We start from the raw sequence: 26,761 nt of genomic DNA, 5'->3' as shown, positions 1-26,761 counted from the left end.
CTTTTATCAAAGTAATAGAAGAAATTTGGGCAGATAATGTAACTGAACCAACCATGGAATTTTAATCAAATTCATCAGTTATTTAAACAATACAAACTGTGCTTCTAGAATTGTCTTTAGGTTTCAGATCCTAAGCTGACACTGAAAAACTAGTCTGAAAAATAAAATATTGTATTTTATTTTACCAAATTAGAAAAAGCTTGTGACTAGTAGCCACGTGCCATTCCCACAAAAACTTTTTAGACTTCAACCTGGGTGAATGACATGATAAGACACAGGTTTCCATGCCCATTAAATCTGAGGCTAACAGATGACCAGACTAGCAAAAAAACTCAGTAATTGCGGTGGACAATTTTTTACATACATCCATACTGAAAAGTGATTCCACAGGAGCCCAATATATATATTCCTCTGCATTTTAAGAAGATTACATATTCTATGATCTACGTAATATTGCCAGCAAGCACAAGGTGTTATTTCTAGATGGGTATCCAACGTAAAGAACTGTTATTTGTCTGTCTTAATGCTGTTTTTTTTTGCATTACATCAGCAAAAAAATCCCACCACACGTACCTTACATGCCTGATATACAAGACTAGCAATCTCAGTCAAGAAGGATTAGAGAAATTCATGGGTAAAGTCCAGTTGATCAGGGGGTACTAGAAAGAGTTCCCAATAATAGGATTCCTGCTCAGAAAATCTTTCAGGAATTAGTTGTTAAATATTGTCAGTTTATAGTGGGAGGAAGAACATTCTACACAAACCTTTTTCTGACATTGCATTTACCTTCTTTTCATGATGCATATGCTTAGGGACAGCACTAAATTTTGCACGGAAGGATAGGTATTACTTCCTAACAAGCCATCTTTAAATTGGAAGCAAGTAAACAGAATCAGGTAAGATACTAATTGCTGGAAGCAGAAAATTGTTATAAGAAATTAAAATTTACATTGCAGCATTTGCTTTTCCAACTCCCTCAGCCAGTGCAGAAGATGACGATCCAGCCATTAAAGCCCCCAAATCCTCAGTTCTGGGAACTAGAATGGTTGAAGACATACAAAAAACAGGGATGGAAAGTTGGCTGTGAAACCTGTACCAACTACAGCACCTCCCAGAGGCAGGTATTCCACTGAGGAACCTGGTCCTCACTCAATGGGTAAAGCAGCACAGAAGCATACAGAAGGTAGTTGGGACTCTTGTAAAAACTACCATTTTGTTTGGCCCTCCTGACCCCATTCTTTACAGAATGGGCTTGTTCAACAGCTCACAAGGAAACAGCACAGTCCTGCACACAGAAGATTCACCTCATTGACAAAGGAAAGAAAGTTAAGGAACATTTGAAGCTCCCAGATTCTTGAGCAGCAACCCTCTTCCTTCTGATCAGTGGGCAGTTAGTGATGAAGACAGAAGAGTACGCAAACCTACCAGCTTCTTTGTGTCATACAAAAAAATCCTTGTAAATAGTACAATAAAAGAGAATATATATAAAAAAGCATAAACATAGATCAAACAGATGGTATGTTCTCACTCTGGACTGCAGCACCTGTTCAGATAAGTACACAGACCTGAATCCTCTTTCATGTCTACATTCATAATATGTAAGCGCAAAATACAGTTTAAAGGAGGGTTAGGGATGATAGAAGTGATTACCTCAGTCGGTTGGTATAGGTATCTACGCAGGTCTTCATTTTAGCCAACAAAGTCCCAACAGAAGCTTGTGACTCCAATTGTTCTTCCTCCTCTTCGCTATTTTCTCCTGACAGAGGAAGCAGTAATGGTACCATCGATGTGCAGGATGCAATAGCACGGAGCAATTCTAGCAGCGCTCGGTAAAGGGGGACATGCCGGGCCATATCCAAAACTAAGAGAAAAAAACAGTTTACAATAATTATTAAAGTTGAAGACCACCCTTCCACTCTTAGTAAATATGTGTTAAATAAGAGAGCTAGATTTTAATAAGTGTTAAAATATTAATGATATTTAATGATAAAATACTGTATTTTAGAATATAAATTTGTAAGTTATATTTTAATGGACTCATCCAGAAAAAATTAGATAAGATACCTGGAAAACAAGGGTTAGCAAAAGACAAGAGGACAAAAGTGCTAACAAGGAACGGAAGAGGATTACCTCGTACTATATTGATTTCTAGTAGCTTAATATACAGTCCTGGCTCAAGTTGTATGCCAACAGTAATTGCAAGCAAATATATAGGGAGGAACAATTGTAACCTATGGTGTAGCAGGGTAGCACTTGCTGATTCTAACAGCATAAGCATTAATAAAGGAAGACTTTCATATCACCCACTATTTATAGTTATCTTCTCCTTTGGGAAAATTTGTCTGCATTATTGCAGAGATATTTGTGGTCATGAAATAAATGAAGTTATCTACCAAGAAGTCTAGCTTGCTTCTTTTCATGGAGAACGTATAATTTTAAAAACCATTATGCATTCTTCAGAGCAAAGGCTCTGAAGAAAATGCAAATTTTACCTGCATGCATATGAACCACAAACCAGTAAAGATGAATAAGAACATATATTAGGTTGGCAAACCGTACTGTCTTCGTGTTGCTCAGTGTGATGTAGATGTATTAGAGAAGTAACTGTGGGTAGGACTTAGGTATCACCTCCTCTGAGTAGGAAAGGCAGGCAGAGACACACAATTCTAATGGATTCTCCAGCACCACATCGTTTATTTTTCTTTTCCACTTGCTTGGACAAATATGTAATGCATGTCATTTCAACTGACTTTGTATCATTAATAGAAATCCTGAAAATGTAGCAATACGCAGATACTTTAACACAGCTGCTTCCTCTGTCCCTAGGACATGTTATTTTTAGCGTAACTGCAGAAAAAAATTGCTCTGGTTCAAAGTATTTACAAATGACTGAGTTTATGATAAGATAAATTTATTCTTTTTCCACCAAAAAAAACCCCAAACCCAACAAACAAAAAGCCCCTGACAACTCGCATTAGGACAGAACTCCTCTCTGATGTTTCGTTTAGCACATCTCACCCTCCGAGCTAAAGCACATCAAACTTTCATCTCCCGTCACCAAACCCTTAGCTCTAAATACAGCACAATGGGACGATATAAACAGCCAAGCAAAATTCAACAAGCAGGTTTATCCAGGTTTAAAGCTGGATTTCTCTCTACCAAGAGTTCTGTGATCAACAGTTTGCTATTCATATTTCGAAACTATTACAACAGCACAAACTCTTAAGTGGGTAAAGTTCTGTTGTGTGGAACAGGAAGAAAATTTACTGAAACAAAGCATTGATCTGTCAGGTCTGGTGTCATGGCTCCAGAAATACCTTGCGTCAACAGTATTCCATATATTTAAAGCAAACTCCATTGAATCTAAACATTGGCCTCAAGAAAACCAGTCCCAATTATCTGTCGATTCTTATATTTTTATATCTTTTTATATTTCCATTCCTTATGCTCAGTCTCTAGTCAACACTAATTGCCCACAGAAAAATCCCCACAATGGGTAAAATGGCCTTAAAATAAACATGAATAGATCTGATGATGTGTGAAGTAAAAAAAACCACAAAACAAAAAAACAAAAAGGAAGAAAAAAAGAAGAAAAAGAGGAGTGTGGGAGGAGAGCAGGGCCAAAGAAAGGGCAAAGGGAGACCATAAAACCCCACAGTGCAGCCCTTGCCAGAAACCACCTCCCACCTGTAGTGGTGAAGATCAAGCAGCTCCTCAGTGTAATCAAGAGCTGTTTATCATGAAGACAGTGAGTGAAGGAGAGATACCACCTCTCAGATAAACACAACGTTTCACTTCTGGAAAGCTTTTATTTATTTCTTTTAACCATGAAATATTCATGAGGCCAGAATATAGAATTTCAAATCCTTCGATGCTTGTTTGTCCTCTCCTTCGTTAAATGGATAGTTAAATTCAAAATTACTGTCAGGAGGGACACAGAACTGACATAACTTTAAAAGGGGAATGTTTTCCAGAAAGATAGGAGAGATTTTCTGGTTTTAGCAGATTCGACTCACTTGGCACTGCTTTGCAATTGTTCCCACGTGAACAAATGAAATGCATTCGCTTGCTTTCAATTTAAACGGTCTTTTAGGGAACAACTACCAATTTCTTTTACCTGAATTCTAGACTCTTCTAAACTCCATTTCTCGATACCATTATGTGTCTTACCTATTTTTGTCCAAGGCTTTTATTATACTTACTAAGGATTATGACCCATACAAGTGTGTGTCTGTCCCGGATGCCAGAATTCTCCCACTAAATCCTAAAAATGTTTATCCAGATGGGCTATCTGGATAAGTATCAGAAAAACCTACTGTAAAGAACTCAAAACTGACAAATTACTGTTTATTACCTTTATTTGGCAGTTCATCTACTCCTTGGGCCTCCTTTGCTTTCAAATGAACAAGCATGCCAAATAACTACCAGGGTGTGTTTTCTGCAGATACAGCTCTGGTTTCTAAAACAGGTTAAGATGACTTGAGCATTTTTTAAAATCTCTATATTTAAATATAATTAGATGTTCCAAATGCGATAACGCTCAATTTTTAAGATGCTATGCTTAAGTCACTGGAACTGCACAACACTCCTTTCTAAAATTACCTCCTGGCCCAGATCTATTGTTGGATAACCTGTCCATCTCCTCCTGCTGCGAGCAGCCGCATCTACAGATGCCCTAACAGCACCCTTCTGGACTGATGGAGGCGTAGCAAGTCCAGCGACCTTCAAACTAGAGCCTCAATGTTCAGGCTGTACCACTCAGACTCCATCATCATCTTCACTGCTTTTAGTGTTTGCAGCATATTTAGTTAGTTGGGATTGATGACAGATATCTTCCCTTTAGATATGATTAGGTATATATATTTGGGGAGAGCATTTCAGAAATATAAACAATACAGCTTTGTAAAAAAAAAAATTTAGATCCTGTAAGAAAATCATTTAAAGGAACTGAATTAAAACACTAAAAATGTGAAGAAAAATATAGAACACAAATCTGCATATCAACAAATCCCATTTCCATCAAATAGAAGCAATGGAACCTTTGGACTATCATCCCCACATACAGGTATCTTACCAACTAAGATGTCAGCAATTTCTATTTTAAGCAAATATAAACTTCAATGAAGAACAAGTGCTAAAAGTAAATCACTGTTTTCTTCAAAGTGTCCTAATCCTTGGGAACATACCCAGCTTTCTTCTGCCTGTCTGAACTGGGCAATGCAGCTGTAGCGTAACATTTTACTCAAATGAAATATGGTAGCTTCTTGTGTAGGAAAGAAAATCCAACACGTCACAAAACAGAAACAAATACTTTTGCTTATAGCAGAGCTATAATTTGAATAGCATTAGCATATCTTAAACGTGTCAGATTTTTTTATACAGGTACTTCAGTTGTATAAGGCGGCACTAACAACATTTGATTTATATGGGCATGCAAATATGCAGCATTCCTAAGAAAATGGAAGTGGGACATTAAAATCCTTGGCTTTGTAAAAATCACACACGGATACATTATCCAGGATTCTCTGTTATCCCAAAGCCAAAAACGTTATTAAATAATGACACGTATCTTGTCCAAAGAGCTCAGTTTGGTGCGCTCAGACTCCTGCCCTGAGTACGCCTGGCCTGCCCCAGCTGTTCGGCACGCGCAAACTGTGGGATCTTTCACAGCTGCCCATTTCAGTGCTGTCGGTGCTCCCCAATTCTGCGGGGCAGTGAATTGCTGAGGAAGGTCGAACCGCAGTAGCAGGGATCAGTTCAGAAGCTCCCCCTTGTTGACCCTCAAATGGAACTGCTGCCCCAGAGAGCCTATCTGAACTTTCACTAGGTTTCTTGAGCATTTCTCCAAATGATGGCTATATGCCACATACTTACACCCAAAAGGAGATAAAGATAACGTTATTGTCTTGCTAGACTAAGAGCAGGGATTTGCATTCTGTTTTTATCCTGCTTCCTTGCCTGCCCCAAACAGGGCAGGACAGGGCCGCCTGGCACAGCAGCATCGTCTCAGAAAAGGCTCCAAAATCAGTGCCTGGAATGTGGATTTTGCACTGCCTGACCCAGCCTGCTTCCCATCGGCTTCTCACCTTGCATTCAGCAAACACATATCAAGGTCTCACCTAAAGGCTAGACCAGTATTTAACCAGGTCAAACCGTGGAGCATGAAGCGGAGCACAAGCTAAAAGCTGCTGCTGAACCTGGAGCACGAGCAGCCAGCTGCAGGAAATCTGCAAAACAGCCCCTCGTCAGTGACCGGGAGGCAGCTGTGACAGCCCAGGGCAAGAGAGCAGGGCCAGGAGGCAACAGAGAGCAGCAGGGCAGCACCACCACGGGGTGGGCAGCAAGATGATGTCAGCAGTGCTCTTGAAGGTTGGCATCCCAGTGCTACCACAAACAGCTGATTTAAAGGAAAGTAACAGCAGCATTTTATTACCACCTTTGTTTTATTAATTGCGGGAATTAATTGTGGGAGTTCTAGCAGGATGAGCGGACATGTCCAAAAAACAGGCTGATGTCTTATTGTCCATGATAATTAGCAAGGCAGTTCACTGTAGCCTTTCTGGACAAGAGGCAGCATGCATATATACTCACAATTCACATCAAAAAAGTGTCTCAGGTCTGAATTTATTCTGTTGCATTTACGGAAAGCAGAAATCACAGCAAGGTCACTGCCATTTACTAAGATAGGTCAGGATGGCAAACATCTGGAAAACTTCTCATGGTTTAGTGCAATAAGGTCTCATCCCTCCCTCCCATTCCTTTGGGTAATAAAGGTCAAGCTTTACTAAAATCACTACAATTCAGTTAGCCTCTTGCCACAATACTTGCAATTTAGAAAGACACTGAAGACTAAAGGTAAAAACCAGACACTTCATAAAACCAGATCTCCCCTATATACTAAAAACGAGCAGTTCTGGGGGGGTGGTAGAAGGAAGAGGAGTCTGACTGAAGTTATTTTAAGAAGTCTTAGCTTTCAGAAGCTGCTGAACATCCCCTTTTTTGAAAACTGCAGCTTTTCATAAATGCCTAAAGGTCATGAGATATTAAGGCACTGATCACATTTTAGAAGACTTCTAGACACAGACTACTTATTGTGGGGAAACTACCCATTACCATTCAATGTTTGTGTGTGATTTCAAACACTTTCAGTTGCTTTCCACACATGCATTTATTCATCACCAATATAGATCTGTTTCTTACAAAGACCTAAGAATACCCATATGCAATATTGTCCTCGTTTCAGCTGGGGTAGAGTTAATCTTCTTCATAGTAGCTAGTATGGCGGCTGTGTTTTGGATTTGTGCTAAAAACAGTATTGATAATGCAGAGATATTTTAGTTGTTGCTAAGCAGCACTTAACACTAGTCACGGACTTTTTCAGCTTTCCATGCTCTGCCGGGTGCACAAGAAGCTGGGAGGGGGCACAGCTGGGACAGCTGACCCCAACTGACCCAAGGGATATCCCACACCATATGACGTCATGCTCAGCATATAAAGCCAGGGGGGAAGGAGGAAGAGGGGAATGTTTGGAGTGATGGCGTTTGCCTTCCCATGTAACAGTTACGCGTGATGGAGCCCTGCTTTCCTGGAGATGGCTGAACGCCTGCCTGCCCGTGGGAAGGAGTGAACGAACTCCTTGTTTTGCTTTGCTTCCACGCGCAGCTTTGGCTTCACCTGTTAAACTGTCTTTATCTCAACCCACAAGTTTTCTCACTTTTACTCTTCCAATTCTCTCCCCCATCCCACTGTGGGGGAGGGAGCGAGTGGATGGGTTGTGCTTGGTTGCCAGCTGGAGTTAAACCACAACAAATTACAATCTTTATAAAATGAAAAAGCATAGGAGGGCAGGTAGTTTCATAAGATCAAGGTATCACCTTAAATTGCATATATATCTGTAATATGATAATGGCCCAACTGAGTCTAATACTCCTTTGCTTTCTTTTAATATTATACAATATTCAAACAAAGAATAGCCAGGCCTAATGGCCCATTAAATAGATAGTACTGAACAGCAATAATTTTTTTTTCTGCAATTCATTTAACATCCTCAGTACAACTTAACTGGCTGTGAATAAGATTATAAAACTTATTCCCATTGCAAAGGATATTTAAAACATAATCACAAAGAATATGCACATTTATTTTAAAATAAAGGAAATCATTAATATAGTATATTGTATTATATCAAAAAATCTTCACACTTTACAGCAGATTAAAGCAACAAATCGAGAATAATAATTTGTAAGAAAAAGATGAAAATTTGCATCTAACGTGAAGGCCTTCCCACTGTGATTCTCACTGTGACCAAACTAAGAATTTTTACTCCAAAGAGCTTAAAAACTTGATGTAAGTTGATGATGACACTTGAGGAAAAATTCAAAAAACCAAACGCCAAACCCTTTACCAGTTTTACATATATCACATTGCCAGATGCACACCCTCCCTGCTTCTGTACTACGAGAAAAGCGGTATATAGGCACTCTCAATCTATCACCTCTACATCATTTCTCATATACTAGACTCGCTTCAAGGCTTCTTCTTGAATTTCAGTTATTTTAGAGGCCCACAAAAGTATGACTTCTTCAAACTATTTTTTTCTTATGCGCAATTTCTTTTTACTTCTGACCTACACACAACACTGACTTTCTGCCTTTGTTGAAAGAAAGAAGTGTGTGCTGGGAACCACAGCAGAAGGCACCACTGGAACCTCTTTCCAAATTACAGCCATTTTATAACAACAAAAATAATATATAAATAAAATAAATATAAAAAATGAAAATAAAATAATCCCAGGTTGGAAGGGACCTCAGGGATCATCTAGTCCAACCTTTCTAGGAAGAGCGCAGTCTAGACGACTCTTGAAGGTGTCCAACGTGGCCGAGTCAACCACTTCCCTGGGGAGATTATTCCAATGGTGACTGTCCTCACTGTGAAAAATTTTCCTCTTGTGTCCAGTCGGAATCTCCCCAGAGCAACTTGTGTCCATTCCCCCTTGTCCTCTCCATGTGACTCCATGTAAAAAGGGAGTCTCCATCTTCTTTGTAGCTACCCCTTAAGTACGGGTACATTGTAATGTAATTTACATTGAAATGTAAATTTAAACAAAAAGAATATTGCACATGGCTACAAGTGTGGCTTACATTTAACAGATCAGAAGAGGGGGAAAAAACAAATTAAAACCTGAAATGAACAAATTGACCTCTATAATCAAAGATGAAACTGAACTCTGATTTTATAATTATGCTCTCATCTTCCATTCCAAGAGGCCTCCTTCTTGCAGGGGTAGAGTTTCCAGTGACCCAAGAGACTCCTGCAAGTCTCATTTCTTATTTTGTTTCAGTTCTATTTTTCTCCTATTTTGATGAGACTTTATATCTTCCTGGAAAAACAATGGGTTGTATTTTATTAAATATGCACCCAGAATTAGCCATCTAGTCCTGCCACTGTTTTAAGTAATGTGAAAGAAAGCCACTGACAGCTATGTAGAGCAGCTGTATTATATAAAACTGTTCTATTCACATCATGCACAAATGCTCAAAATTTACTACAGTGTATCCAAACCTCCCCTGCAAAAACACCCAAGAAAATACCTTTGTATTCCAAGACACTTATTTTTTCTTTTACAGTAATAAAGTTTAAAGGACATTGGTCTAATCAATTTAAGCAGCTGAAAGTAAAACAAGACAGTCTCATTACCATGCTACTTACAAAAAAGTTCAAGCCCAATGTTAAGTTGATGACTGGGGTACCACACACATTTTCCTTTTTCATTTTATTTCACCTTTTTTTTTTTTTACTTCCAGAATGTTTAAAAATCAATCTTAAAGTTCCATCAATTTTACACCATTTCTAAAATACGCCTAGTAATTACTGAGGATATATTTTTGATGCCTCAGTAGGTTATTCACAAACCTAAAACCCATAGCCATGATTAAATTAAAGACTTCAGGATCTCATTATCATATTAAAGACTCTCACTAGCTACAAATGCCACTGTTCAAGAGAGCCACGCAAAGGAAACACTCATTTTGTATTTTTAATTAAAACCTTCAGACACAGTCTTGTGGCCACAGATACTGCCAAGCATGAGTGAGACACGCTGCCTTTCCAATAGGGCCACATGTCCTTTTTCTAAGTGCTTTAAACCCGGAGCCATTCCTCAGAACCCCTTTATTGCATCTTTGCAAACATATGATCTATGAATGCAGTCCTTGCTGCAGGCAGTAGTGTCAGTTCCAAATACGTCATGCTCTGCTGCCTCTTGATTGTCTGTTTCAGAATCAACCCAGGGCAAGCCTCTTTCATAATGGGCCTAATTAACACCCTGTGTTCTGCTCGATTTTGATAGAAAAAAAAGATTGCCTACAGGGTATCTCAAAAGCAGATCACTTTAAGAAAACATTAGCCTTCGGATAAAAATAAAACAAAAGCTTCCTAAATATTGTAACTGTGTAATAATTTCACTAGTTTAGCTTTTCCTTCACTTTCTTTACAGGAATAACACAAGCATTTTCACAGTGCCTTTTTGAGTATCAGAAAAATGGCATCAGAAAAGACTAGTCCCCTTGCACAATGAAGCAGAAGGAGGGGCTAAGCCCCCCCTTACAGGTCATGAGTTACAAAGCCTGTGTCAGAGCAGTAAAACAATGCAAGAAGGGTGGGCCGCTGAATTTGATGTGTACAGTGTCAGGCTTCAAGTTATTATTATCATTGTTCATATACAGCCTTAAAATTTTGCTCTTCTGATGCCAGCACTGAGCCCATTAGCAGTCAAAAAAAAATCAGATCGACTGTTAGAAAAGGTGAAGAGAAATTAGAAATTACTTAACAAGACTGCATTCAATCATTAGTATCACTTCAACACCATGTACATTTTCCCCCTTACTTGATGAGACAGGACGGAACTGGAAAAGCAATAAGAGAAAGGCAACTAAGCAACCCAAGATATGGAATGAGCTGCTGTACTATCTAAAATGAAATAAACTAAGACTTTGCAGCCCCGGTGACTAATAAAGTGTATCATAATTTTAAAAAATAAAACCTTTATGAATGGTAAAAAAGTGAAAAAGATTGGACTGATTGATACATTCAAAGGAACAGGCAGACCATTAGAAGAAATAGTGCCACTTGTAAAAGAACATAGACTACACAGTGCATGACTTAAACTATGGAAAAGCTCAGCACTAAATGCTGAGGCAGTAAATATCATTACAGGTTCAAAAATAATTGGATAAATTCATGTCAGAACAGCCCACCAAGGGCTAATAAATGAGGAGGGACCACCCTTGGCAACACATTAGCAACACCAGGGCAGTATCTGCACGTCAGCCCCATCCCTATATTCTCCCATAGGCATCTGTTATTGTCCGCTATCAGCGATAAAGTAATGGGCCAACAACCTTGGTCTGTCTTGGCATTGTTATTCTTATATGGGTCTTCTAGGAAACCTGGACAAAAATAACAGTTTAACTGCAAAATAAAGGGAAAACTGTGTCCAATTATAGAAGCAAAATGCATTGCTCAAGTTAGTTGGTCAGTCATCTGGAGTTGGCGTAGTAACGCGGCTCAAGGGAACAGACCGTTGCTCTCAACTATTTCTGCTTTGCTTATTTTTAAAGAATGTTTGATTTTGGTGAAGTTAAGCGTTTTCAGGAAAATTTTATTTACAAGTAAAGACAAACAACACTTCAAAGCTTGTCACAAATGTATCCATGAATCCAGAAAAAATAACTTTGCCAGAAAAAGCATGAGGCATTTCATTAGGCCCGCGTGTACAGCTGAGTAAACAGACACCACTTCCGGCATTTTGAAAGGACAGGAAAAAGAAACCCAAACGATATAAAAGACAAAATAAGCGAACTCTTATGTAAACTGAGCTTTTAAACCATAAGTGACTACTAAAACCACACGTAGTCCCCAGTCCTGGAGATACTGCTATTCCCATGCCACATTCTAGTCCTGGTAACGGAATCCATTAGAGAGATCGCTCTCTGCCATTAAAGAGTGCTCCAAAATAATCTCAAAAAGGTGGTCAGGTAACGAAGGGGTACTTCTTGGAGGCTACAGAGCCATCTAACATGGGGGGTGGGGAATACATCATCAAGTAAGAATAATGAAAACTAAAAATGCAAAATTCAGTATTTATTGGTTTTGTTTCTTTGTTTGATAAACTGGCCCAGTAGGCATCAGTATAGAAAGGATGGGAGCAAAGTACTGCCGAGGAAGTTCATACTGCCACAGGATCCAACTACAACTTTTAAGAATCTCTCCTCTGAAAGATCACTGGTTTTACCCAACATCAGTTGTTTAAAACCAATAAAACAAGAAATACAATTAAAGCATAAAGCTATAACCAAATCATGCATGCAGCCAAATCTAGAAAACAAGTGTGAGGAAGCATCAATGTAAAGCTACAGGATTGCTCTATATTATCCAATTAATACATAATGATATTTTTATCATTATGTATTATATTATCATTATGTATTATCATTAATGTATTATCATTATATTATTTTATCTATATAAAAGAAAGATTAAAAACAATATGAAAGATACGTATATAAGGAAAGGTATCCAGAGACTGCACAAGAAGAAAGTTTTTTGCCTGGTCAGGGGATGAAAAAAACTTCATTATTAATACAACTCTTTACTATGGCATTTAGTAAGATAAAAAGGACCAATAATTTCTATTTGGGGTAGATGTAATGAAATACATCTAATATTAAAGATAGAAGCGTCAAATTAATCTTCCACTTAGCCAAGAAAATATTTTCTGTAAAGAAAAAAATTATAAGATTTAAAATATTCTGCAGACAAAAACTTTCTTGGAAAAGAAACTCAAAACAAAGCAGGTGCACGCTTGCCTACCACCTCACATGAAGTCTCTCAGTGCAGGCACTCCACAGAGATGAAAGGAAAGGTATCGCTACTCTAAGAACACGAAGCAGGATTCTTAAGGAAGTTAATCTGGCTTTCATCATCCCTGCACTGGAGGAGGGAATAGTGATTTCACTGTTTTTGGCAGAGGAGCAGGCAAGCAGCCACCTTGAAGTGGTCTTTGGTCTGAGCGTTACCCCTTCCAGCCCATAAAACAGTCAGTAGTATTTTAGAGTAAGATGGGAATTGAAAATAAGATGGAAACCTGCCATTTCATTGCACATGCTGCAGAAATCGATGTGGAAATTCAAAATCAGATAATGAAGTTGTGGGGTGTTTTTAAACCATTACTTCAGCAGATGGAAAAAGGCCAAGACTTGGGTCTTCTGTTCCAGTTGTCAGCAGAGGATACCAACATTGTACTGGAATGAAAGGTTGTGCGGTTCCTGTGCTTTATGGCAAACTTTCCGTACGTGTGAGCACACCTACAAGATCACGTCCTTGGGACAGAAAGACTACTTAGGAATCTCGTTCTGCCTTAAATATCTAATTATTTTGCTTGGCCAAGATGGCAGAGCCCCTGTGCATATGCAAAACGGAACTTTTATCACTTCAGTGTATTTTCTAGAGAATAGTTGGTTGTTTAAATACCAAGACGGGCTTCTGGTAAACATGCAAAGTGCAGGCTGAGGAGACAAATTCAAGCCCAACAGCCTCCCTGAGTCTAAGTTAAATGAAAGGTAACCCCTTGCACTCACTGCATACTGAAAGCACCTTACAGTGCAAATAGCTATGTGGTAAATTTATCAACCAGTTTAACTGAGCACCACATATGATGGGGACAATCATCTCTGTGTCCTAGGCTTGTGGAATAGGAGAATTTGCACCTTCCATGCAACCTCATGCAAGTTTCTGCATCACTTATTAAAATGGATCATCCTCCATTACATTATAGTATAACAATAAAGATTAACTCGAAAGAAAATATTCTTTTGCTAATAAGAGGTACTACCTTGAAGTTGTCCTCTAAAGAGGACAAGAAGATACAAATACTATTAAAAAAAGCTAGAGCTTGTGTGTCTGAATCAACTATCACAGATTAACTCTTTTTCTAGAGTAACTCCTTCAGCCACAGATCCGTTCCCTTTGACTTGTCTTGTACTCAATACTAGGAATACCCTCAGAGAGTACAAGAAAGGAAATACTATGAATGGGAAGTGTCCGCATAAGAGTATGGGCAATGCCAGATACATTTACAATACTTTATTTTCAAAAACAGGAGAGAAAACAAGAACACAAAAGAATTAAGAGACAAGCAAGACAGTTACTGCCCTGAATAGTCAAGACCTATCACCTGACCAAAAAACTGACTTTCAACTGCTGAAACGAAAGCCAGCCCTCACACCAACGTTCCAGCAAGTTTCGCTTCAAATGTGTGCTGAGCTACACACCTCAGCTGACAAAACTCTTCCCTGGAAGTACAGCGAGCGAGCTCTTAAGGAAGGCAAAGTAAAAGTGTCTAGAACTAACCTTGGTAATCTGCTCTGTACATGAGCAGAAAGGGATTGCTAGTTTGTTTGGTCAAGAAATTTTTAGCAGCTTATCTAATTGTGCTGCCACTAATCAGCAAAGCCACTAATATGGAAAAAGACAAAAAACACTGAAAATGCATGACTTACAGTCCTTTCAGGAGTGTATTCTGTGTACCAGTAAAACATTTGTGCCCCATAAGTGGTTACTGTATCTTTAGCAACAAGGACCAGGAAGGCATAAGAGTTAAAATTAAAAAAAGCAGCAGATCACATTTCTGTGATAAATTATACAACCACAGGACATTTAGTATGGTGTCGCATTCTCCACTGATGCTATATTCTCTTCTCAAAAAGGACTGAGTCTGTTGGTAATAAGAGGCAACACTTTTAAAATTAATTCTTAATGCTTCCCGTAAAATATGTGAATGTTTGTAGCATGTGGTGCACAGCAATCTATTCCAGACACCCAGCACTCATACTCCCAACCATGATTACCAAGTCTAAATGAAACTGTTTGAGATGTACCATCTGACTAAAATAAAAGAAGGAAAAAAAAAAAAAAGGGAGGTCCAGTAACATTTACCCTGGAGTTTTTGAAAGACGCAATGCAGTGTCTCAGATTTTAAAAGGCCTGATGAATGCCTTTACCAATTACCTTCAGAGGGAAAACCAGTCTAGTACTTATGGATTCCCAGTCTTGTCCTGCAGCAGGGATATAGCTACCAGTTTTGGCGTTCAGTTAACGAAGGGAAAAAAGGAACTCTCGGAGGAATCACTCATGGGCCTTAGCAATGAGATAAATGGACCAGGAAAGCTTAAGGTAAGGGTCCCTCCACTTTAAACGAGGCAGAAGCTTTACTGCCTTGTGTCCTGAATAGTCATGTCAGTGACCTGGACTTTCTTCTGTAAATTAAACAGATATCGCAAGATGGTGACAGTCTATTGGCAGAGAGAATTTCACGAAACACTTATGGTCAAAACTAAACTAAACACTTGAAGACAACAGCCCCTACCTCTTAGTTCTCAAGTGAATAATTAAAAATAAACATGCAGAAACTAACTTCAGGAATGAAATGAACACCAGCTGTATCTCATATATGATTTGTTAGCTTCTAGACAGCCTTCTATCAAGGATCAACATCTAATTGCATTTCTCCTGAAAACTTACTAAAAAAGATAAATCGTCTGTGTGAGGCAGGAAGGCAAACGCCACAGTTTAGTTTCCTTTTACATAAAAGGTATCACACAGTGGAGGGCAAGGCATCAAGGTCTGTCAAAAAGTATATCTCACATTAGTACTGGAAGAGTGATATCTAAGTGGATCCAAAGGGGAACAGTAAAAAAAATTATGGGTCCTTGGCAGGCAGCTACAGATACATAAGCAGTCTATTGCTCATGCTTTCAAGACAGTCATACTATCCTGTAACCACAGAGGTCCAGAGCTTCATAGTGGTCTCCAGATGAGGAAGAAACCTTGTTTACTTATGCTTTTCGGGATTGTCCTGTAAAGCACCTTCAGTAGTTTAGTCATCATTTGGAAAAATTTCTGTGATTTAAGGCTCAAAACAAGACAAAAAAACCCCACCCCACTCTTGATTCCAGAGTACTGTTTTTATGAAAAGTACTCCATATTATTTCAGCAGCAGGACAAAGAATATGTGGGTGAGAAGCAGGAGACTGAAGAATAAGGTGAGATGTGAGAAGCCCCACTGAAATCTAGCCTTTACCCCTCTTATTTCTCACCTGATAATTTCTTGACTATCTTTCCCAAAAAATTCCCTTCCTTCTGGAAAATCTAAAACACATTTTAATTCACTGTGATCAAGTGAGTGGGGCCAGAGGTTGGAAGCTAGTCTGAAGCATACTCTGTACACGCAGCTGCAAAATCCACCACCAGCTGTGTAAATCAATGAAGAGCTCTCCAGTTAATGGATTTATATTTAAAAGCCATATAAAACACTGTGCAGTACAGAAGCAGAGAGATTGAAGCAGAAGTTACAGTCTCTCAGTGATCTTCGCTAAATAATAATTTGTTGGAAAAAATATTTCCATTAGCTCTTTGAAGTAAACTTCAGTCTTCAAAGGACTAAGTGCTTTATCTGCCAGGCAATCCAGTACCCAATTACACAGCAAATCTAAGCTGCTTTGTTCCTTGTAACAAGCAGGTTTTTAATTCTCAAAGATCTCAATGCCATGATGGTTCATTACATACTTTGTAATTACTCCCTATAAATTACAACAAATTTCTGCAACACAGTAGAGCTAGAAGTACAAACTTACAATTTGTTCTTTCACAAATCTTTTATATTATTAACTACTCAAATGGATAATCGGTTTTGCCATTTAAAAAAATCTGTTATTTAAGTTCTACTGCAAATGCACTATCTACTAGGAAACAGCATTTTCAAATCCTTTGAAAAATATAACAAGCATATATTCATATTCTTTTGCAACCGAAAATAAGAGATTTCATGAGATAATTTCATCCTCTTATTCCAAAACTATTTCCAAATAAAAGATGATAAATCAGAGAAAAGAGATGTAGCGAAAGGTGCTGGGATGGCTATATCTTCTAGGTTTGTTTGGTTTGGTTTTTAAGGTCAGTCATCTGGAAAGTTATATGGACAAGAGTTGTTCTTTCTTACAAGGTAAGATGCTTTAAGGGCTTTGGAGAAAGAGGAACTTGTTTTAGTACTGTTTTCTGATAGCCACCCACCTGGACTAGGATCAGTTCTCGCTACTCTGCTTCCCTTTGTTTGCCCAATAGGAACCCAATATTCACTTAATGGACTCCTCTAACACAATGAAATTTATTAACATGACAGCTCAAAAACCTGATACTTGAAAGCCCTACTACTCCTCTAGAACCATGAAGCCTATACTCAAACCAATGTGAAGAAATAGTCCCAGATACCTGCTGCCTTTGACAAAAAACCTCTTGAGCTGCAGAAAACAGCACTGACTCACGACTGAAGCATGTTAAAAGTTACTAACCACTTTTTAAAGGTACATTACCCATATAAGAGATTACCCATATAAGAGATTCCCCACATAAGAGATTCTTTTTGACACCAGTGAAGAAGAGAAAAATGAAGACTGCCTGATGTCCCATGTGAGACTAGAGACCGAAGAGGGGGGAAAAAAAAGAACCTCTCACCTCTATTCTACCATTCCTTTCCACCATATCCAGAAGGTCACCACACACAGTTGGGGCTGAAACCCTCACCTCTAACTCAGGAACATCCAGACATCAACTTCTGAGTTACTTCAGTTCATCAAGGCAGTGATTAAAATAGTTCCCTCAAAACCAGTATGTGACTTGTCACTCGATACCCTCCAAAGGCAGGTTTGGCTCAGTTTTTCCTAAACTATTACTCAACTGTCAAACTTACCACTTTTCTTGACAAAATACCAGTGTGCATTCTGACCACATTCACAGGTAATAAAGCAGCGGTTGATCCTGACTGGTGCTAAGAGAAGCTAGTGTCAAAAGGGGTGTGGCAGAACCACCAGTACTACTTTGCGTCCATTTAGTTCATTTCTTAACACAGAATTATTTTAAAGCACATGTGAGAGACAAGCAAGTAAATTTCTGGTAAGTGAAAACTGTCAGGTAGAAACAAGCTAGAGTTAGTTATGACATAATTCTGGATTTTTCCAGAAATGGAAATTTCTGGAAATTACCGACCCAGAAGTGGGTCGGTAACTAAGTTACAAAATCAGGAAAACTACCCCAGACGACAGAAAAAAGGCATTGAAGTTTCTCAATCAGAAGGAAAACAAGATGTAGAAACATACTTGGAAGTGTCAATGCTGAGATGAAACATATGAAAGAGACGTGAATGAGAGTAGTAAGAAATCTAAAAGTAACTTGTATTGCTACAAAGGAGCTGAGTTCTTCCTCTTTTTTTCACCAGAAGAGTAAAAAAAAATACTTTGAAACCTGGCTGGAACTGGCCACGCCCATCACAGCTGACACAAGGGCATCACACATCAATCTGTAACACAAAAAATAACCTAACATCTCCCATAAAGGAAACAGTAGCTGTGTTTAGTTCCCAGGAGAGAGGAAAAAAAAAAAAAAAAAGAAAAAAAATAACTAAGGAAGAAGGAAGGAGCATGGATATCCACCTCTCGCCTATGCTAAGTGAGCCAGTTCATCTTAATTTGTGCATTCTATTGCACCTCCCAACAGAGAACGCTTTGCTCTGTTATTCTGCAATTTAACTGAAAAAATGCCAGATCTCATAAAGAGAAGTTTGTGGAGGCTGTCAGAAAAGAAAACTGGAATACATCGCCTACAGGATGCATGTGCAACTATATCTCCAGTAGTTTCCTGCATCTTAAGGATAATGCAGAACAACTACAAGGAAAAAAAGATACTTCATGGACAACTGATGTACGAATGATTTTGGATTCTATCACAGCATTTTAAGCTAAATAGATCTTTAAGTCTAGGCACCTCTTTACATTTTTTTTTTTCCATTTCCTTCTGCAAATCTTCCTTTACATGCTACTTTAACTTGTAGTCTTCTTCAGAGGATTCTTTCTGTATAAAAGTGAACAATATCTGACTCAAAACATGCTATTTTAATGAAAAATATAGCATATAGAATTATCTTAGAGTACAAGAAAATAAAAAATACATAAATCCATAAAAATACATGAGGGAAAAAAACCTTAGACTTTTGTTAAGGGTACTTGTTCCTTTTGTAAATGTCATGTTATGGGTGTACCACATTACTCACTACAGTAACGTATAGCAGGGTAGTGATCATCTAAGGATCAAGACGCTAAATTGTTGATTTTATACCACTGAGTTTTTACAAGATAGCCTCAAAGATCAGTGGTAATGAGCAGAATGACCTCTAATCAACAGAATTTGTTCTGCTCTTGGGATGCTACATAAATCAGTTACCAAGGAGTTGCCAAAGTGTTACTAAGTGCTTGAAAGCTCTGCCTAGACGGAAGTAGCAGAATTAAATTCAGGACATTTTTTGGATACCAGTGTCCAAACCCAAATGCCATGTAACCATGTAATGCTCACCCCAAAACAGGTGTTTTTATTACTGACTTGTATAAAATGTACTCCCAGATTCTAATGTTATTTTATGCACAATGTAAAATATGTTCCCATTTTTCCAAATATCATCAAAAGTTGTAGATAAATCACGGCCTTTTCAAATCAATCTATATTACCCACACTACCCATGTGAGAAAACTCACATGAAATCTTCTCTTCATACTGAAGATGCATTGTAGCTACAAGGAAATTATTTGTAAACACCAGCTTCCACTCGGCATGGATTAATTCCTCAAGTTTCCTATAGCTGAGAAATGTTGTTAAGCCTGACAACCTTTTTGTCTTTTTTTGCTTCTCCGCACCCACCCAACCCGCAACTCTTTGCCAACACTGACAGCTTAAGCAGCTACAGCCCCGTCCCTCTCATTGTGCTGTGCTAGAGGTCTATTTTTGGCTGGGTCTGTTTTCCAAACCAGTTCACGGCATGTCTGCACAGACACGCACATGAATGCAATGGAAGGATGGGAGGGGAGAAATGCCATCAAACCAAGGTCCGTGGCAAACACTGGATCTGAATCTCTCTGTGCAGGAGGTATCACTCCCCCTCGACTGCGTGCAGAGGGAGCCCAGAGAGACTTGTTTCCCTGAGTTGCCACTGAAGTGCCAGTTGCATCACGACTACGTAAATGGCAGACCACTATGAGACCTCACCCATGGCAATAACCAGGCCAAGAAATAACTTTGTGAATCTTTGGCTACTCTCTGTGGATACATCTTAATTAGCTGGTTATTTGCAGTAGAGCTGCTGAATTTACTTCATTGTCGCAATTTATACTTGACAATATTGGAAGAAATTTTTCTGCTGGCCTTGAATCTTTACACCTGGTGTGTTGACAAGGTAAGAGATTCCTACCCTCCAAATACATTATTAGTCTTTAAAATAAAAGAGGCACACTACACAATTTCCCCCCTTTGACAAAAGAAAGGGTTTGATTTTTAGCATGTGAGGGTTAATACAGTAAAATGGCTTGATAATTGCTAGGTGCTCTCAGCAACCTGAATGGTCAAAATACTCAGGTGAAAATTTCCCCATCCTTGTCTCTCTAAATGGATCTAAATGAATACAGAAATATATTCCAGATACAGACAGGAAACAATTCCAGGAACAACTGAAGCTGCAGCAGCCTTTTCAGAGTAAGGGAAGAACTTAAAAGTAAAGACCATACACACACATTAGAATATATTTTAAGGAAGCTGTGCTGGAGAGACTTAACCTAGTAACTCAATTCTTTGAGTCAAACAATTTCTGTGAGGCAACATTACTTACAGGATAAAGGGCAAAACATGCACAAGTACCATACAACTCATGGTACTTCAAACATGGTATTTACCATTAAAATACTACACTTAAAGTATGCAGTTTTGGCCATTACTAAGAAACTAACAAATGTACTTAGACACTTCAGAAAAATGAGAAAAATATGTAATATGTAAGTAAATTAATTTGAAAATGCAAGTATTTAAAGCAATGATTTTACCCTCTTTTGCTTTCTCACAAAAGGATTATTGACAACTGAATTTCAAACAGCGCCCTGTAATTTCTAAAATATGCTGTTCTGGAAAGTTATCAAGGTTTCCAGTTACATTCCTACTACCTTTTGATTTTTCATATGTATAAGCTTTTTGTACTTTTGAATTCTGAATTGTTTGATATTGCAAGTATTTTTTTAAAAATAAGTTTTCCAATATATGTAAAATATCGTTGCCTTCATATCAAGGTGCTATGCTATACCAATGAAAACACATTGCATTGGTAGCCTTCATAGAACAAAGTAACTGAATAGAATTATTTGAAACACAGCTACTTGCAGGGGTTATTACAACCGTGGCTTTTTATCTGAAGAGCCTGGGAAGAAGAGAAGACTTCCCAGAGCTCGCCCCCCTTTCCAATAGGGCAGGCAAAAAATACCTCTCTGTTTTACCTAGGAAAAAATTGAGTTACTGCTTGCTATGAAATCAGAACAGGAATATTTTTCTTTAAGTCTGTGTTTTCATTAATTAGATACTAAACTGCATTCTTTGGGTGGCGAATAAAAGAGGAAAAGCGTTAGAAGTAGTATTTCCCATAGAAACAATTGCCCGTCAAACAAAGCATAAAAAGACAAAAGGCAGAAACACTGTTTCAGCTTGAATGCCTTAATGTCACCATTCGTCATGCAGCACTTCCTCAGAAAACCCCGAAGCACAGTTAACTCTACTCCTCTTTATACCACACACTTCCTCCGTTGGTACAGGCTTAAAATGTGCTGGGCCTGACAATGAAACAGCAGAGCCATCGCACATTGTTATGCAACTCACTGTCTGCAAGGGTGGCTCGTAGCTCCTTCTTTATTCAGCAAGTGCCAAGTGCATGTTTAATCAATGTCACAGCTCACCACAGTGTGCAACTAAAGCCACTGTCATTCCTCTCTTCAGATTTGCCTGGCTAAGTTATGCAATGCTCCGAAGAATACCTTGGAATTCTTTCCAGAGGCTCTGAATGCAGGTGTGTGACAGTGTTCACACTATTGCCAGTAAAGCAGACTTCTTGTCATCCTTTTTCGGGCTGGACTAAAATTACATAGTGTGACTGCACGTAGTCCGCTGCATTTGGAATTACAGCGTGTCAACGTGAGAAAGCCTCTTCAGACAGCTGCCACAAAGAGTAAATCAAAGGCTGGGTTTTTCTGAAGTCTTAATAAATAACTAAGTGTAACTGAATAAAACCAGGAGCTGTTCGGGGTTTGGTTCCCCCCACCCCCTTTTTTTTTTTTTTAAAGGCAAAACCGAACAGCATGCATTTCGTTCCTCTGCATCATCTAAGGAAAAAAATCCTCAATTTTAATGAGAATTAGTCAACAGTGAGGATCATTACCAGAAAGGGTTTTACAGGTTTTTGACTGCACTTGCTTTAGTGGATTACTGAGAGAGAAAGCCAGTCATTTAGAAGATTCTGCAACATTATTATCCTCACCGATAAACTTCATCAAGGAACTGTTCATGCTCCTGTCTGGTCTGTCTGAGTGAGGAGAGCAGCCCCTTCATGAAGATAAAAGCCTGGTTTGCCACTGAATCGACAAGTAAGAAGCATGTCTGATGACATTTTATTCCTGATGCAATGTAGGGTAAGAAACATTTTTTTTTTCTACCTTTCTGTGAGATACGCTCTGAGCTGATGGCTTTAATTATACTCACAGCAGAATTACGTTTATGTCCAATGATTAAAGATGTTTGCCAGGAGAGAAAAATGCTATTGCACTGTAAAATGTAACTGCAAATTTACAGTAAATTGGGGTTAGCTGGACTAGTAGAAATCCCAGTCAAATTCTGGTTTAAGGCTGGAATTTCTGATCAATAATGCTAGAACAGTATAGCAGATTACATATAATATCAAAATCCCAGCCACCAATGAACATCATTTTACAGGGAATATTTTTCTAGAGGATATTTGACTACAGATTATGAATACAAGAGCAGCTAAGTAATAGAGACGATCTGTCAACCTCACTTCTGTAACAAAAAGGTAACAAATCATACACACATTTGTAAATATCTATCTCAAGTCCTTATATTGCATAGAATTTTATTACTACAAAAGTACTACTGTCCTTTGGCATGCTGCAATAATAAGAATATATAATTGTAACAACAACCTTTATATTTGAAGAGACAGACATCTTCTGTTAGATTTTTACTGTTGCATGGATGTCCAAAAGCTGATCTATTAAACAAGTAAAAGGATAAGATCTCACCTGCAATTGCCTACTTAGTGCTCACTGGTCAAAAGAGACTGCAATACTGTATTAAGGAAGCATATTTTCCACGTTCGGAAAGAGCAGACATGAATATTTTCAACTGGTTATGTACTGTGATAGTTAAATATTTAACAACAGCTGAAAATTCACATCATCTCCCAAGGCACTTCAGAGTATTTGACAATGCTCACATACTTGCTTTCATCATTTTGATGTTTCATAAGGAAACAAATTAGCTGATTAAAGACAAATTTTAAGCTTCTTTTATAATAAAGCATTTTAATTGGCTTAGAGCATCAAGCTGTTTTTCACTTCTTCTACCAAATCTGTATCTACTGAACAATTACTTTCAACATGGACATGTTCATACAAAAAGAAAACAAAAGATGAAAACAACTCAATAAACATAGCCTTAAGAAATATTGTGTAAATAAGTACAGAATTGTTTTTAAAAAGATCAGAGCTTGCATGTTTGTCAGACCAGATTTACCATTTCCTTTCTTTCTTCTAGCTAGCTGCCAGAATACTGGTGAAGGTATTTGCAGGAAAAATGGGGACCTCTGCCATCACAACGCTGGAAGATGTAAAAAGGCAAGAGGAGAAAGAGGAAAAAGAAGAATCTATTCTAGCACTGCTTGGGATTATTGGAACTGTACTCAATTTATTTGTTATTGTTTTTGTGTACATCTACACTACATTTTGATGACATTTTTGAACATCAATTTCACAGCATACAGTGCAAAGACCAGTGATGGTAAGAACGATTTCTAAATTTAAAGAAAAAAAGAAAACTGTCTGAAAAGATTATAAAAACATTCCAGAGCAAAGTGTCTGGCTAAGGGCGCTGCATCAATAACTGCTAAATGTATCCGTGAGCCCAGCAGCTAGGGTGCTAAATTACATAAATGAAGGCAGATGATGTTCAACTTCTCATTGATAACAGATGAAATCCAAATAGCAGAGAGATGGCACTGGTTTATTGCCAGCAAACATGCAAGACAAAAGAAATGTAAGCAAACACTGAAAACAATCAGAACATAGAAAGAGATTTAGTAAATATATAAATACATATAAGCAAGCCCCATGATGCTTTCTATGGTTTTGTGCAATATGTCTCTTCATAGCTGAGACCAGAAAACAGACAAAAGGGGTTTATTTTTAGAACACCATAATTTAGGCTTATAACTTACACCTATGTATAAGTGTGGAAACAAGAACACTGTTATACCAAAAATTGTAACATTATAAATAAAATTTTAACTATTGACTATATACTGCAGCATTTTTGTTAAGTCTTGTGAAAAGCTGAAAAAGGTTCGATTTTCTTGCCTTTACTGAATCTGTATTTGAAATCATCATGCTATACTAACAATGTGCTTTTCTAATTAAAAATCCTTTAAAGTGCTGTGAAAAAATATAGTTTCCACACTACTTTTAAGAAATATTAATAATTACAATGACACACTAATACACATTCTCCAAAGGAAAAAAAATCTTAAATTACATTTTCTCTGTCGCCATTTTCAGAATGTGTTTAACATAAGTCAAATACAACCTTCATGTTTGCATCCTGATGCTTATTTTCAAGTAAAATAAAATATATCACACAAGGATCCATGGTGTTGCATGGAGAACGGGCTTAATATCTTTGGCCCGAAGAGGGTACTCTTTCTTTCTGGATCAGGTCCTGAAGACATTTTCCCTTTTTGTACCATTCATGATTGAAGCCCAGAATTGCAATTCTTATGCATATTTCATGGAACATGCACTTAGATTACTGGAATTGATTAAACTATTTCCACATTTTAAATTAAACCTATGTATGTCTTTGAATTAGATCCAAAGCTGCAGACAGTCTGAGATCATAGAATCTTTTATATACAAGAATCTCACATATATCTTCTAATAGTAAAGCTACTTTTAAGCGCTTAGGATTAAAAACACAGTAGAAAAATACTAAAAAAAAAGAGGAAACATTGATATTAATAAATATAATTCTCAGAATTGTGTGCCACAGAAGAACAATGGAGGAGCTGCATTTCTGAAAATCAGCTCAATTCTTTCTCCTAAGCTGCAAAGCTACTTCCAGTCCTTCCATAAAATGACAAGCAAAGAAAAAGAGCTCTTGTGTAGTTGACAGCTTATTACTGTATAGAACTTCATAACTAACTGCTAAACCAACTGAGCATTTGGAATTCACTTCAAAACAAGCACATGCATAAAATAAGGTCAGGGACCTGGAACAGAACGGATTTGGCAATGATATTTCAGTCAGTTGCAGAAACTACGCTGTAACACATTTATTTATGGACAAATGAGGTGGAAGATGGTATATTCTGGTTTTGCCACTCTGAGTCAATACTGGCTCATCCAGAAGAAATGATGAACAGAACTGAGGCTGCAGCAGAAGGAAACATGTGCAGACAAGAAAATTTATTCACTATTCATAGTCTACAGCAAGTCTCTAGTATTGTATACTCATTTTCATCATATGAAGCACCAAGGCATTCTGTAAAACTAAGCGACATTCTAGAGAAATTATGCAGATTATTCATGTTTAAGACTACAGAGTAGCATCAATATGTTATTTTTTCCAACGTACCTCTTATATCTACATACTTATGAGATTAATGCAATAATATCCATAATACAAGGACATTTGAGATGGGTCTTAAAATGAGAGGTTACAAGAACCTGAAAATGGAACAGAAATATGAAATTCAGGCAGAAATTACTGCTGTTTATTTTGATCCTGAAGTTATTTAAAACTTGTCAATTCTGTGAAATAAATAAACAGTTTGATTTCATGTCATTTTCAGTGCCCAACTCTGTTCTTGAAATTGTGAATCAACTAGTACTCCTGCACTGGAGTGGGATACTACATCTTTTTTTTGTAAATGCTTCAACAGCGAAACAAATCAAAAGCAATCCCAAAGTTAAAACCAAATGTGGCAAAGGTTCAGCATCATTCTTTTACCAATTAATGAAAACTAGTGGGATTTTAAATTTTGGTAATTATATACTGCATCTAAACTGAGATTGTACTTCTAATTTTGTTTACAGCAAAAGGCTTTGACCCTTTGAAGGAAATCACAGAGTAATATTATCATTAGAGGTTGCCCTGGCACACGAGTTATATTTTGTTTTAAAACAGAAGTCTGATACCCTCTCTTAACAGGTACTTGCGCTCTATACTCATGCAGACCTAAGTCTAATGTCAGTTAAATGAGCTATAATAAGCAGAGATGTATATAGGTGCTTATATGTTTCATCCAATACATGCATAAGAATATCAATCATAAAAATTCATAAAAAAATATCTTAACAAAAACTACCTCTTGACAGAGTAAAAAGTCAATAGTCCAGGGAAAAGCAGAATTTCATTATGATTCTACATTTACACTGCAGTAGTACCTTCACACCTCCAGCAATGGATGAATAAAGCTCAGGGTACCAACTTCAGAGACCCATAAGGGAACACAAGCTTCCAGAAGTACTCAGCCTACTCAGTCCAGTGGAACCAGACTACTTTG

The 26,761-nt window shown here is 37.8% G+C and overlaps 1 protein-coding gene across 1 annotated transcript in view; it reads right to left on the bottom strand.

Annotated features, from left to right (window-relative positions):
* Nucleotides 1–26,761, bottom strand: part of BIRC6 (baculoviral IAP repeat containing 6) — a 185,244-nt gene that overhangs the window by 22,643 nt on the left and 135,840 nt on the right. Inside the window, 1 exon segment of the mRNA XM_064445901.1 lies at nt 1,651–1,861. Coding sequence (XP_064301971.1) covers nt 1,651–1,861 — 211 coding nt within the window.

Source organism: Phalacrocorax carbo, chromosome 3, assembly GCF_963921805.1.
Source record: "Phalacrocorax carbo chromosome 3, bPhaCar2.1, whole genome shotgun sequence".
NCBI classification, from domain to species: domain Eukaryota; kingdom Metazoa; phylum Chordata; class Aves; order Suliformes; family Phalacrocoracidae; genus Phalacrocorax; species Phalacrocorax carbo.
Note: the sequence above shows the minus strand (reverse complement) of the source record. Positions and strands in the feature narration are given on the sequence as shown.